This window comes from Liolophura sinensis, chromosome 6, assembly GCF_032854445.1.
Source record: "Liolophura sinensis isolate JHLJ2023 chromosome 6, CUHK_Ljap_v2, whole genome shotgun sequence".
Taxonomy (NCBI): domain Eukaryota; kingdom Metazoa; phylum Mollusca; class Polyplacophora; order Chitonida; family Chitonidae; genus Liolophura; species Liolophura sinensis.
This window is the reverse complement of record NC_088300.1, coordinates 63,275,890-63,290,703: the sequence shown is the minus strand read 5'-3', so window position 1 is coordinate 63,290,703 and position 14,814 is coordinate 63,275,890. Positions and strand designations below refer to the sequence as shown.

General features: G+C 40.6%; 1 protein-coding gene across 1 annotated transcript; it reads right to left on the bottom strand.

The window, feature by feature from the left end:
• Positions 1-803: 803 nt before the first annotated feature.
• Positions 804-13,687, bottom strand: LOC135467423 (serine protease 44-like). Its single transcript, XM_064745196.1, has 6 exons — positions 13,165-13,687; positions 5,401-5,572; positions 4,782-4,884; positions 3,385-3,556; positions 2,561-2,697; positions 804-968 (listed from the first exon to the last, which is right to left on the bottom strand). The coding sequence occupies exons 1-6, from the start codon at positions 13,685-13,687 to the stop codon at positions 804-806; spliced, it is 1,272 nt and encodes a 423-aa protein (XP_064601266.1).
• Positions 13,688-14,814: the final 1,127 nt, after the last annotated feature.

Here is a 14,814-nt window from a genome sequence, read left to right as displayed (position 1 = left end):
TTTCCAAGAAAGCGAGAGTCTTTTATGTCTGTACTATGCGACATATAGCTGGTTAATGATAGGTTTAGAGAGTAATGGCTAAAATCGACGCCAACATAGTTATCTTGCGAGGATCCTTCGGAGTCAAAATGTAATGTTTTGACATGGTCTCCTTAAATTTCCGCTTTTCACATTTCTGCTTAGATTTAATTTCTCTGCAAACGTATTCTGTGAACTTATCACAATAGGCCCAGTTGATTGTCCTCATCTCGTGTTCCGGTGCTTTATTATAAAGGGACACCGTACGCATAATCTACATCCAGAATATTCGGCTGTAAGGTTTATTCCGAGTGTACCAATTATTTATATGTGGAGTACCATTGATTTATAGCTAGTTACTGGTGACCTTTCTTCAAAGGGCATGCGATTTATCTCGCGAGTACAGCAAAGCTGATTTATGTTGAGTGCACTGCTGTTTTGCCCCGAGAAAACTGAAAGTACCAGAGATTTTGTGGTAGAGTACTCTGGAGTACTGGTGATCAAGATTCTTCCAATTACAATTTTGTAAACATTACAAAACTACACATAATGATCATGAAGTAATGATATCATCAGCATGTCATCATTATTTGATATGCTTATATAGTTATTCCATACTAGTTATTTTAAACCTTTTTTATTAATTTTAATATCAGCTTGTATTTGTCCAGGAGAGCAAGCTATTACTGACATAATTAATTGCATGTCACTGTCATAGTTTTACATCTATAAAAACTTTATCACCAGATTCATATGAATTGAAATATCTAAACAAGATGTTAACATCAATTCCTTTCTATCGTTTCCTCGATCCACGTGACGAAGTTGGAGACCCGTGTGAAAGCGTTAGGATAACCCGCTCTTCTGCAGCCAACCACGGCCCAGGAAGCCAGTCCCGCCACGTAATAGCGTCCCCGCCGGCGGCAGACTAACGGACCACCCGAGTCGCCCTACCAAAGAAGAACATAACAAGATCGCTCTTGTGGGGGGATATATAACAGGACAGTTAAGACACAGTCACTTACATGGTCTTTATTGGCATTAAACAGCATTCACGCTAATAAATAAATACTCAGCCGTTACAGCAGTATTATGGTGTAGTTAAATGATACCAATGCAAGAATACCTGAAGGCCAAAAACGGAAGATGTGGAGTGTTCATCAAATATGCTTTACAGATATCTATGTACGACCAAGATTGAAGCTTTTTGTTTTCCTTCAGGGCAGATAAAAGGGTTTCAGCATTATGCATTAGTACTTTTGAATGATGTGTTAATATGAGCGGTTAATGCACTATTCAAAAATGGAGGTAAGATGGCTGCACGGGGGTTTTGATGCTCCGACACACAATCTCTTGGTATAATCCACAGTGAATTTTCGGGATTACCTTTCGCAGTTGTTGGTGTCATGGTGGCTAAAAATGATCGGTAGGGACCGCAAGGTGATCTTTAACCCTTTGAACCCTGGCCATTATGACGACATAGACCCCCCCCCCACCCTGAGCTCCCCGTTAACTAACAATAAAAAAACAACAACACTGTTTATGTTTGTTTAGTGATGAAAAATATCTTATATTCTGAATAAAACACATAATGACTGTTTCCCACTGCTTTGACTTACTTTATCTCCAGTATTGGAGTTTTGGGTGCCAGTCATGAAAGCAATTTTTGGAAGGTAACCCTATACACAAGAATACTTTACATTGGACACACCAAAATACAGTTTTGCTCTTTTTTGGAAGATCCTTATAAGGAGCATCTGGGTTAAAATTTTTAGCCCTGGTGTGCTTTTCAGAACAAACCACACATCTGTTATTTGTAGTAGCATGAGGGGCTCTCTGAACTTCATGTTGCCCATAGTCAATGAGGCGGTTCTCAATGTCTTGGCGGGGTTGTGGTGTTGGACACCTACGAAAGTCGCCAACTAGATTATGACATAGCTTCTCAATGATCATGTGGAATGTAAGCTGCCTGTGTCCCTGAGACATATGGGGGTGATAAAAACCTAATATTACAAAGGCATTATATGCAGCCCACATAAAGAACTTCATCATCAAACGCCGAGGCCATTTATAATGCCGTCGACTTTTATGTAGTTTGGTCATTTGGTCGTTTTTGTCGGTGCCTCCCATAAACTGATTGTAGGCTTGAACTGCTTTGGGGCATTTTACTGGCACCTTTTTGTGTTCTGTGCCATCATACCTGTTCACATGTACTTCAGGTTCAGAAATAAATAAAAAAGCTATATGTAAAACGCAAGTTGATTGGCTAAAACTCTGCCAGAACTCATGTTTATTTATAGGCTTATGTCAAATGCCGGTAAACCGGCCTTTCGGGGATAGACGTTATAAAAGCATGCCGCAAAACCGGCCTCTCGTTTCGTTGGAGGTGACTTGCCATTTACGAATATGTTGTACACACTGAACTCGCTAAATCTGTGGGTCACTTGTGTAACATCCCATCAATCAATTAATCAATCAATCAGACTACCAGTTACATTTGCGCTATTTCACTCCACAGAGATGTGGTTTAATTGTTGCTTACCTGGCAGGCCCCTGTGTCCCCGTCTCCGACACAGATGTGTGAGTGCTCCACGTATGTGTCTCCCCACACCTTCCGGCAATAGTCCCGGGACCGTATCTGTATGGGAAGCTCATGTAGGATTCGTCTGTCCGTGTGACCTGTACAAAATAGTACACAAAGGAAACTGTAACTGCCGGAAACCACCTGTGTAAAGTTGCGTAATAGTTCCAGAACTTAAGCACAAACCACTGAGGCTAAGTTCTGAATGTAGGCTTTAAGTTATGAATCTTGTTTTTCCAATGTTGAAATTATGAAAGAATGAATGAAATTATGAATGAATGAATTTACTTCACACTACTACCGTATTGTGACGATTTCAGCAAAGCCATGATTCTGACGATATGTTGGGAAAGGAGTTCGTCAACGATAATGTAAAGAGTATAATGGATTCATATAGACCTTGCATTTAACATTAATTATCCGCGGTCTACTCACAAATGATACTTCAACTTGGATAAAAATCTAGCCCTTCACTAAACAAAAAGATGTCAATAGGATGAGAATACAGACGGTCATTTTCAGGCTGTCCCCAATGGTTTTGTCTTCAGCATCTTTAACCGATGTCAGTCAATAGCTGTAACATGTATCCCTGATTGTTCCATTAAGGACCTGAGGGTTAGCTACCTTAAGAATACGGGTGGAATTATTTGTTATTTTGCTTATTTGTTATGTTATTCTGTTTTGTGGATCAACTATAAATAGGCAGCTTCTTCTCTATACGCTCCGCCATCAGTACGTACTCCTGGGGAACTGGCCTCTACGTGTACACACGGGTGTTTTCTCACCTTCTGTCTCTCCCCAACCCGTGATGAAGCAGTTGTCCTGATATGTGTACTCCTCACCCTGGAACGGGATACACGCGGGGAGAATGGCCGAGTACTGACCATCGATAGAATGCGAGAGTTTCACGAGAGCGATGTCGTTAGGATAGCCTCCCTCTGCCGTGTAGTCATGGTGCTAAGGGGAGACAAGAGGACAGCTCATGAAAGAAAGACTCCAGGTGAACTCAGTCTATGCCCCTAACAAGTATATTCTTATTTATATAATACAAATAGGATAATTGACAATCCTTTTAACATGGGATAACAAGAAAGGCCAGGCACACTGCCACCTCTGTATCTATATGTATTCACTATGAAATTAAAACTGTGAATGTAAATCAATTGGAATTGTCGCCCAAACACAAAGTTCCACCCAAATATATATATACCATAGATTTAGGAAAAATGGTAACCCGGTTACTATGGCATCGGCAGGAATGAATAAATATAAGGCGCATCGACACCTGTGTTTAGATCTATGTATATACTAAAAATTAAACTTGCACACCCAAAACAACTGGGTGGAGGACAGACAATCGGACGGATAGAAATCGCCACACCGTAATAAAGCCTGAGGAGATACAGATGTAATCCAAGGTTGTTAATTATATGACTTTTATTGATTGATTGATTTAATTAAGATGTAAGATGGGAATTTCAAATTCAAATGGAACCGCTTGCCTTCAACTCGAACCTGGACTGCCTGTCAGGCAAGAGTTATCGCCCATGTACCACGCGGACCCGTTCAGTGAATATCCACGACTCTGATGTCAGGTCAAACAAAATAGCGCTAACTACTAATATGTTCTTACGACTTCAGGTTTGGCTTAAAGGGAACCTGACATTTCTGAAATGGTCATTTCCTAGAAGAATAAGATATGAGTAAGGATAAGGCCATAAACGTTTTTCTTTTGTTTTTGAGGTCTAAATCGCTCGATTCTGTATTTAAAAAGCCTAGTCTATTCTACTTCAATGGTGTAGTCGAGTTTCGACTGGTGGATCTTTGTTTAAGCAATATTTTTATTCAAATAAATGAAAACTATGTTCCACAATTTTTTTTTAACATGCTAAACCCCGGCTGTCCTGATATGGTGTATAGGCTAAGGAGTGTGCAAGTTTCTAACAATAAATCAAAAGATGGCCATGGTGCAAACATGCGGCGTTTTCTGGCCAAGAATCAGATTAAGAGATCCATGGCGCCAATATATCTTCATAACATTGTATGTATAGCTGGAATTTCTACTTTAACAGTTATAGTTCACTCTACAGGTAAGCCAAGAGAGCTTCCAGGTAACATGCAAATCGAGGATTTAGAACTATAAATGTTGCATTATCTGAGGATTACTTAATATAAACATTACCCGGATTATCTTCTCCACGCCTCGGTATTGTTCGTCTCCAGAATGCTCCACCAAGTTGTACTCTCCAATCACAGCAACATACAAGGGCGGCGCACTAAAAATGCTGAAAAACAGTGAAATAACAAAATACCACCATAGCGCATGAATACATGATAAATTAAGATTCGAAAATAAGCAACGAATATGCAGTTTTACATTTATTTGACATGGATAATCAACCTTGTACTACATTATATAAACACAAGTATTTTGAAAACCTATAAATATATAATATAATATAAACCTATATTGTTTAAATGCACAGCTTTATAGAACATTCCCTGCGTCTTTCCGGTATCATTCATTTATTCGATTCGTTATTTACGCCGTACTCTCTTTCCAGCATCATTGAAAACCGCTTTTCTTCAAATGACACCGTGCTATTTTTTTTTTTACTTCAATATACTTTCTTAGTTCTTTGGTGGTTTGTGTTAAATGTTCTTAAGAAAGTCGGCCGCATGATTATTGAACTGGTTCGTCCAATATTGATGAGGATTGGCGCCTGGATCAAACACATTTTAAAAGTATGTTATGGAGAACTAGATTAAGGGATATTTTTTTCTACACATTGTTCACATACCCATACACACAGTGAGCGGCGGTGAGTACCCACTGTGAGGTGACCAGCACACCACCACAGCGATGAGCTAAGACGTCACTGCGCACCTGAAGAGACACCTGCCACGGCCAGACTCCCTGTGATGACGGACTGCCGCCGATGATGTAAGGAGTGCGAGCGATGCCACATCTGCCTGAGGAGAAACCACTTCGTTAGTACATGTAGAATTATGAGCAGTAAGAAGTAAGAATTTATGTAAGGTGAAGCGACGCTTTACAGTGAATTTTACTAGATTGTATAACTATTACTAAATACACGTGTCAGTCCCATATTAATACTAAATATTCCATGTATGTATATTTTGGGATACAACCAATTTTAATGACTTTAACCCCGCCATAGTCCACCTTTCTGTTATGAATATAAGCATCCATAAGTATTCATGGTGAATAAAATACAGAAATCAATTAATAATCCCTTCAAATTAAATGAGAGTACGACGTTAAACCCCAAGCACTCACTCACGTTATCAACTGGGATATTGGATTATATGAACTGTATCCCACAGTTTAGAAAAACGGGAATTTGTGATATAGGTAAATTAATTTTTCCTGTAAAGCGATACTGACGTCTAAATTCAGAAAGTGTATATAGATTTAAGCCTTCATTACATACTGTTCAGTCAGTTTGGAATGTATGTATTTAGATGATTCTGAGTACGGCCTAAAGCACCAATCAAATAAATAAATAAATCAAAATCTTCTGTTTTTTTAGGGGGGGGGGGGCGGGGGGAATTTGTTGACACCTTGAAAACTCATGGATTTGGCTAAGTCAGAGAAGTTCCCTTTCCTAATTGCAGGCCTGGCTTACTGAGGTGACTTCTGTCTCAATGAATGTTTTGCTACCCTGTATACATATACTCCTCTTTCTCTGACAAAACATCTCACATGGAGAGGTAATGGCGTAATGTGAAAAGGTATGTGTGATGTTTAAAATGTAAACGTGTAGTTCTGGACAGTGTATCAAAGTTGGGTTTAGATTTTCGAACTGATAAGAGAAAAGAAAGATTTCAGGTGAAATCTGAATTTTGATGAAGACTAAGGGATGTCTAATAAAAATGAATACATCATGAGACATGTGATATTCGACAGCCTTTAATATCGCTTTATAGTCCACATAAGAACAACATAAAATATGTTACCCTGATAAACATAATGTTACAATGTAAAACCATAATAATGTGTAAAGCCCCACCACATGAGGTATATGTGTTGATTACAAAAAAAAAACTTTCATTCCTTTGTACGGAATTGTTCCGTGAGCCTTAACAGGATAGCACAAAGAAGTTGTAAAAATGCTATCGAACGTAAACGCCGTGGATTTTATTTCAGTCTTGTATTATTGAATCCGAATATCTCTTTCGCTGAACTTCAGATATTTATCTTAAACAAATTACAGGGGATTTTGTCAAAACAATCTCTTTAGAATGTCGTAAAATAAAAAACTTTCTAGCCACAGACTGGCGGCAGACTAGATTTTAATCCAGTTAAATTACCTGCGAAACCTCTCGAATGTGATTTTCTCGAAGGTCATATTGCCACGATCTATCTGTCTGATATAATGATTCATTAAGTCACAAACAATAACAAACAAACTATACCAGATATAACACGCAGACATGAGAGGGTCTTGCGACTGGCCGCTTATAATTACATCAGTGTACAGAGGAGCATGTGACCTAGAGGGCGCTCCGTTCACGAACGTGTGGGAGAGAAAAGGTGTGTGGAATAGAGGGGATGGTTACTTGGGAGAGGTGTGGGATTAGCCACACCTGAGGGATTGGGACACCTGATAAGTATACGTAGACTATACTATAAAACTCTACGAGATTAAACACAGAGAGTTTGGATTAAAATAGACGGCTTATCAAGGGACGCGACCTTTTCTACACTCTTCCGAATGTCATGTTTCAGTATTCTTTCCCAAATTATTCGCCGCTTGGCGCCAAATTCTAATTCTAAGCATGAAGTAAAAACGGGCCGTGAAGTAGGTTAGACAGGTACGTTAAACTTCATTACTTACAGATTACGATTTGTTGTGTTGTATAGAACCATCTTTAGGTATTTTAAATTAATAATCCATCCTCGTCAAACTGCTCTCATCGTTCTAACGTAACCTGCATCTTTGAGACGATTTCCTCAAATATGCCTGAGGTTAAAGTGTAACAGCTGAAGTTAGGCTCAGCAATGAATTAATCGCGGTATGCCTGGGCCACAAAAAACTAGTGAGTGAGGGAGTGCTGTGGGTTTAACGTCGCACTGAACCATTTTTCAGTCATATGGCGATGAAGGGGTTCTTAGAGTGCATGTAATATGCCTCTTTGTTGCAGGACAGATTTCCACTGTGCTGCTTCATTAAGATGGTCTAGGTGGGTCTAGATCTAGTAAAGATGTAGGCCTAGATGGAATGCAGGTGCATGTGTACCGAAAACTGGACAGGGAATAAAACCTGTATAAAACTTACATGCAGTAGCGGGGTCAGACGTGCAATAGAGGTATATGTACATCTGATGAAAGAACTAAATATCTTATAGGGGAGAGTACAGATCGGGTGGAATGTAGTGGTATGATCTAGACCTGACATACCGACGATGGGGTGATGAGTGGGACGACAGTTACAGTCGGCTACTTCACCAGTTCCCCTGTCTTAATGCCAAAGACTACTGATGTGTTAAAGCAATAATCACAAACAGTGTCTCAGTATGGAATAGAGGAGTTAACGAAATAGATAAACCATGTGGCCAATCTATCAATTTCTATTTAATTCCGACATTGGCGTACCAGTCGTTAAACCATGAAGAGGCGTTCCAAGTACTAATTTCCAAAAACAACCGCAAAGCCCAGTTCCCAAGGGAAAATGTAATAAATAATTATTTCAATAGTAAATAAAAAGACAAACACATCCGTTAGTTAGCAATGATGCATAAAAGACAATTGGTTTCACCATTAATTTGCGATACCAAATTAATTTGACTAACTTACTAGTTAAGCAAATACATAATGAAAAGTAAATCTTGTACAATAGTAAATAAATAAATAATAGGCCATAAAAGTGAGCAACTTTCAATTTCTTTCAAGGAATTACATTTCCTGAGACGAAAGGGATGTGGAACTTATGCATTATTTTTTGTCAAGGAACTGTCCATACATAAAACTCTCACTACTCCATCCAAAAACTCATCCGAAATTAAGTTGATAATGTTGTGTAAACTTGTAGTCTACAAAGCGCGCAAGAAAGAAAGAAAACAAAGAAAAAAATAAACAAACAAAAAACAAAAACAGATGTCCATCGACATTGGTCAGGCTAGCGCATCGGTTTCATCAGGAGTTTTGAGTTCGATATCTATTATCGTTTATATTTTACTTATTTTGATTTTGATCTCATTAGTATAACACTGGCGTCCTGAAAAGCTGCATATTTATAGAAGACGAACGATAGGAGAGAATTGAGGAGTTGAACATTTGTGAAAAGTTCCTGAAGGAAGAAGGTGTGATTTTGGCTTAAAGACACGGTGAGACAGGTGATCGGTAAATTAATGTCAACAAAAGCTGCCCAATATTTTGTCACCTGATACAGCAGGATTGTCTTTACCTTTAACGACGAAATAGGTCGAACCCAAAACCCCTATACTCGTGAAACGCGTTATCATTCAAATGTTCGACTCTCCTCATTTTCTGCGGTGAGGATCAAGGGCCCACTTTTTTGATAAAACTTAAAAACTCGTTATCTACACCGCATTTTATTGGTTGTATATGGGTTAAAGTTCTGATATATTTATGTCAAAACACTAAAAACTACAGTGTCAGTGACATGCAATTAATCGCTTCACTCTAAGTTTTAAAAAAAATTGACAAGTACATGCATTACAGCTCTCTTGTAAGTTAATATAGGTTGAGTGTCCTGGAATCCCTGGAGCTTTCTTTCATAATTGTGTCTAATTTCGCTTAATCTTCGGAGTAGGGACTGCTCAGATGCATCTTGTCGCCAGGTTGGATATGTGAAGTGTTGTTATCAAAGCGCACCTGAGACGCATTATTTATATTATCCCCCCCCCCACTCCCCCCCACATCCCCCAATTTCATTCACTGTTACGCCTCGTCAAACGCGAAAGACCAAGGATTGGCTGGCCCAAGTGTTCGACATTCCAATGAGGCAGCACTATAAAAATTGCGGCACTGGTGCTCGCATTGTCCTGATGTAGACTACCCATCCCACACATAAACGTTTGCAGCAAAAACAGTGATTTGTTGTCATACCTTCCCACGTACGACTGGAGAGGAAGTCAGCAAAAGCTGGAATTGAACTCACATCGACCACATTGGCGAGTGGCTCTTCAACTATTAAAGTGCACGCTTGCCTGTCAGCCACAGTTGCCCCACAGGGTTAATATAAGGGTAACCATTTCTTCTAGACTTTTCGTTGCGACAAGCAGCACTGTGAGTCGCTTTGCCGCACTTCCGAAAGGTCAAGGTCGGTCCATCGGTCGGTCAAATTTTTGACATCTTAAAACATTCCCTTTAAACGAAGCCTGAGAGGTAAGACGACATAAACTTTTTCGCGGGATGTCACAGCTATTACAAATTTGTGCAAATACACACATTTTTGAAAAACTTTTAATCGTAAGTCTTAATCTGTCTTACAATTACTCTAAACTGGCATTGTAATATTCGCTGCATATGGACATGCTGCGTATATGCCCCCTCATCACATCTGTCGTTCGCCTGGGTTATTTTTAGGTGGCCAATGTGACATAGCGGTCGATCTGGAACGTGCTCCGCTTTGGTGCATCAGCGAGTGGATGGCAGGAAAGAGGGGTGGGGAGGCTCTCACACTGCAGCGTATTGTCAACACCCCCCGCCTGGCCCCGTCACCTAGAGCTTTTACAGAGCCTGGTTAGATCTACGTGAGCACTTCGTACTGTATTCTAACCAGCGATCAGTGGCTCAGCCTCAGTACACAAACAATTGTTTTCATTCATGTTCCCTGGGCAGTTAGAGCCAACATTTGTGTCAGATAACCCCATTTAACACATATCTGTGACACACAACCGAAAACCTCGAAACATTCCCTCGAAAAATGACACAGTATCAAAATACTGTCAGGTTTATACGTTGGATAGTGGCAGATGTAAGAGGCAGAGGTGGTCAACGCGAGGATGTCAGATACTATGATCACGTATTATATAACTGACGTTACAGGGTAACGTGTAACAGATGGCTGTACGAGATACCCAGATCTAACCGACACCAGATGTCAGAGTGTAACGCGCATCGAATGGCCGTAGGAGAGACACTATATAAGATAATGCTAACACCAGAGAGCCAAAGTAACGCACGTATAGAGACAATAAATGAGTATGGCACTTAAGGCACCATATAAGATAATGCTAACACCATAGAGGCAGTATATCATGTACATTATAGCCTTATGTCAAGTATCACTGTCTCTGGAGAGCCATTATAGACATAAATAAGATAATGCGAACACAAGAAAGCCAATATAAGATGAACATTAGAGACATTGTGTCAGGTATTACTGTGATCGGAAGTCACAGCGTAATGTGTATCAGATGGCCTAAACAGACGTTATATTAAATATTGCCAACACCAGAGAGACAATATAAATCATAAGAAAGCCATTATACCAGGTATGACTGACGCAGGATGTGGCCGAGGTGGTTAGCGTGACAGCGCGGAGCAATGAATTAAGAGCTTTTCACCAATGGGGAATACAAATCCAGCTCATGCTGACTTCCTCTCTGATCGCACGTGGTACGTATTCCAGTAACCTGCAGATTAGTCGTGGATTTCCCACGGGCTTTGCTCTGTTCCCTTCCACCATAATGTTGACTGCCGTCGTATGAGTGAAACACCAAGCAATTAAATTATAAAACAGACGTTATGTAAAATATTGCCAACACCAGAGAGGACAATGTAACCCATAATAAAGCCATTATACCAGGTATAACTGACGCAGGATGTGGCAGAGGTAGTTAGCCGTGACAGCGCGTAGCAATGAATTAAAAACTTTTCACCAATGGGGGTCGCTATGTGAGTACAAATCCAGCTCATGCTGGCTTCCTCTCAGATCGTACGTGGGTAAGTATTCCAGCAACCTGCAGATAGTCGTGGGTTTCTCCCGGGCTTTGCTCGGTTTCCTTCAGCTCTGAGATAAACTCAGAGCTGAACAAATTGAAACTGTACACACCTGGACAATATACCTTATTTAAATCTTAGAGATGAACCCAAAGCTGAGCAAAATGAATTGTATGCACCTGGACAATATTATCTCAGCTAGATACCAAAGATGAACACAGAGGAAAGCAAATTGAACTCGATCCATCTGGACAATATATATATACCATAGGGAATATATATATATATATATATATATATATATATATATATATATATATATATATATATATATATATATATAATATATCATAGGGCCTGAAGTTTCCAAAAAGAGAGAGAGAGTGGGTGGGGGATGGAGCGCAGAATAGGTTTATGACTGACACAGCACAAACTTTCGTGAGGTATGGGAACCAAGAAAAATACTACTCAGGCCCAAAAGGCGAAGGTCCCCATGGGCCCTGGAAATCTACCCTTTTAGATAACACGAGATGCTTTTTAGGAGATTTCTGTTAAAATAAAAAATATGGGGAGCAAGGATAAAATGTTCTTCTGGCAGAGAGTCATATAATTTTCATATAATATAACTTGTAATAATCTTCCAGACAAAGAGGCCAGGGTACAGTCACCTTCAAGGTCCCGGAAGCTCTGGCCTTTTAACTAGGCGGAGACTCGTTTTAGGCGATTTTTATGAACTTAAATTGTGACAGAAAATTAAGCTGCTGATTGAAGTGTTATATCAGAGATACAGAAACGCTTGTCAAATTATACGATATTCCCATAGTCCTGAACTTTTAATATTGCAACAATTTTCATTCTTCTTGTTTTGTGATTTACAAATGCATTGTGGATATAAAAACAGCTGATGCAGGTGGGCTCAGATCTCTCTACCTCCTTAATTACCGCGGTGAAAGAAAAAAAGATATTCGGGCTGAGCACATACCTCTTCACCCCCTCCCCCACAATTATCTGTGCTCTAGAAGACTGCATGATTGGAGATGCTTGTTGCTAGCTTTCCTTTTTAGCTAAATGAAGACGTATTTAGATGCACGGTAGCAATTTGTAATATAGAGAGCTGGACCAATTGCCACAGAATGTGAGGTTAAAAGACAGTTGTTGTGCATAAAAAGATGGACTGGAAAAGCTTGCCGATATGTAAAAGCATTTCCGACTCTTCAGTTGAATTCCCGTACTTCAATAACTTTGTGCCGAACTGTCGTGTGCTCGGGACAGCTTGGTCTTCACATATTCTGGGCTCCCGTTAAACATACCGTACCTGCATTAGGTATACAGTGGCTTCTTTCTCACTGATAACGATGTTATATCTACATTGAAACGTCTTGAAAACCTAGAAATTGTATATCCATAGGGAACAACTTGTTAGTGTACTTCCTGACCAACTTCTAAATGCCACTGAAGGCACGCTTCTTGTTTAACATACTTTAATATTTGTTGTCTAATATTTTTTCACATATTTTGGAAGTATTTTGAAGAAACTAATTGTTGTACTGTACTCGATACCCTGGACTTCTTAGACTTCCAATCCTTCCAAACATTTTAGGTATAACGTAACCCTCTCTATGTCTCTCACCTCTTAAGCTGCCCTGATCCGACCAGGGCGTGGCTGATGGCTCGGGTGGGGCCGGGGCAGACGTGATGGGTGGGGGAGGGGCAGTGGTCGTCGGTAGGGGTGGTGATCGGGTCGTCGTGGGAAAATATATTGAAGACGTCCAGTAATTTTTCGTCGTTATTTGCGAAACTTCCCGGGTGGGTGTGGCCGCCCTGGTGGTAGGGTAGTCCGTGTCCTTCTCGGTAGTTCCGGTCTGCGATTCCGGGACCCCGTACGTACAGTCATCGTGAGCCGACCCCGAGTGGACACAGGCCCGAAGGGTGTTGGACCAAATCGTGGAAGCAGTGCAGGGCGGCATAACGAACGCTCGCCCGTTCACACAGACCACATAGCGGGTGCAATCGTCCGGGTCCCGGACATACTTGGTGTCATGATCCGGGCAAGGAAGCTGTGAGTTAACACGGAGCACACTGGAGGGCGAGAAGACGATGAGCAGGGAGATGATAGTCCTGACGGGGCATCTCCAGAACGTCAGTTTGAACATGCTGAGAATGGCGACTTAACCACGATGGCAAGGTATACACGTTCCGGCTATTTTACCCGAGCAAACTGAAAGAGATGCGGTCCGTTTGTGACGATGTTGCATAAATCAAACTCGTTTTTTAGACGGATGCATCTAAATCCAAACGGGGACGACTAGCTCCAATACACAAAGGCGGCCCTGGAGCTTAACGATTTGTCTAGGTAGGAAGTGATGCTGTCTGTTCTAATCCCATTGTAACCGAGGGCCACGGATCGAGGGGACAGGCTGTACGGCATAAATACCCAGTATGTGACTTCAAAGCTAAGACGTATGCTTGTCCTTTAACTGAGCTGTGAGAAAATTTAGAAGGTCAGCCGCTAATAATGTACCAGTGGACTACACATTGTGGCGGAATGTCACTGAATCGTTTATAGGCAGAAACAAAAACCAGTCCAGCATCCGGACAGCAGCCTGGCTGGCGTTGTCGCAGGGTCACAAAACATCGGGCCTCTACAGTACGCTGAGAAGATCGTCAAACATGTAGGTCTAATATGGACAGCGACTTGACAAGAGGGTATTTTAGTCTGTGTATCTATACTCCATATTTTTTTGTCAGACCTTGGCTACAAACCGTGTGGTTGTTTCAGGATGTCTAGGTTTCACTTGATGTGGTTTATTGTGATCCGATACACTATACTGTTGCCAAACATCACATTTTTTATGAGGGTGCAAATCAAATATGGCAACTGGCAAGATTTTTCGCTACTGATGCTCCATTGGCACTTCATACAATAATAAAAACCCTGTAAAGCTCTATCCTATTGCATCTCACTCATTTCCCCCAACACGACAATAAGATTATGTAACTGAACGGCCACACTGAACAATGCCATCAAAGCGTAGGTAAGATACACATTTTTGGATTATGAACTACCATAAACGATTTCTATACTAATTTAGTTCATTCGCCTAGAGCATTCCTTGCGTCTTTCCGACATCATTCAAAATTGTTTACTGCTTCTCTTCGCATGAATCCGCCCTAATTTCTTAAATATTACATTTTCTCAGTTCTGTAGTGGTTGGTGTGGAACGTTATTTAGGAAATAGGTTTTGTGATTAATGACCAGTACCGTGCCTCATGACTGACG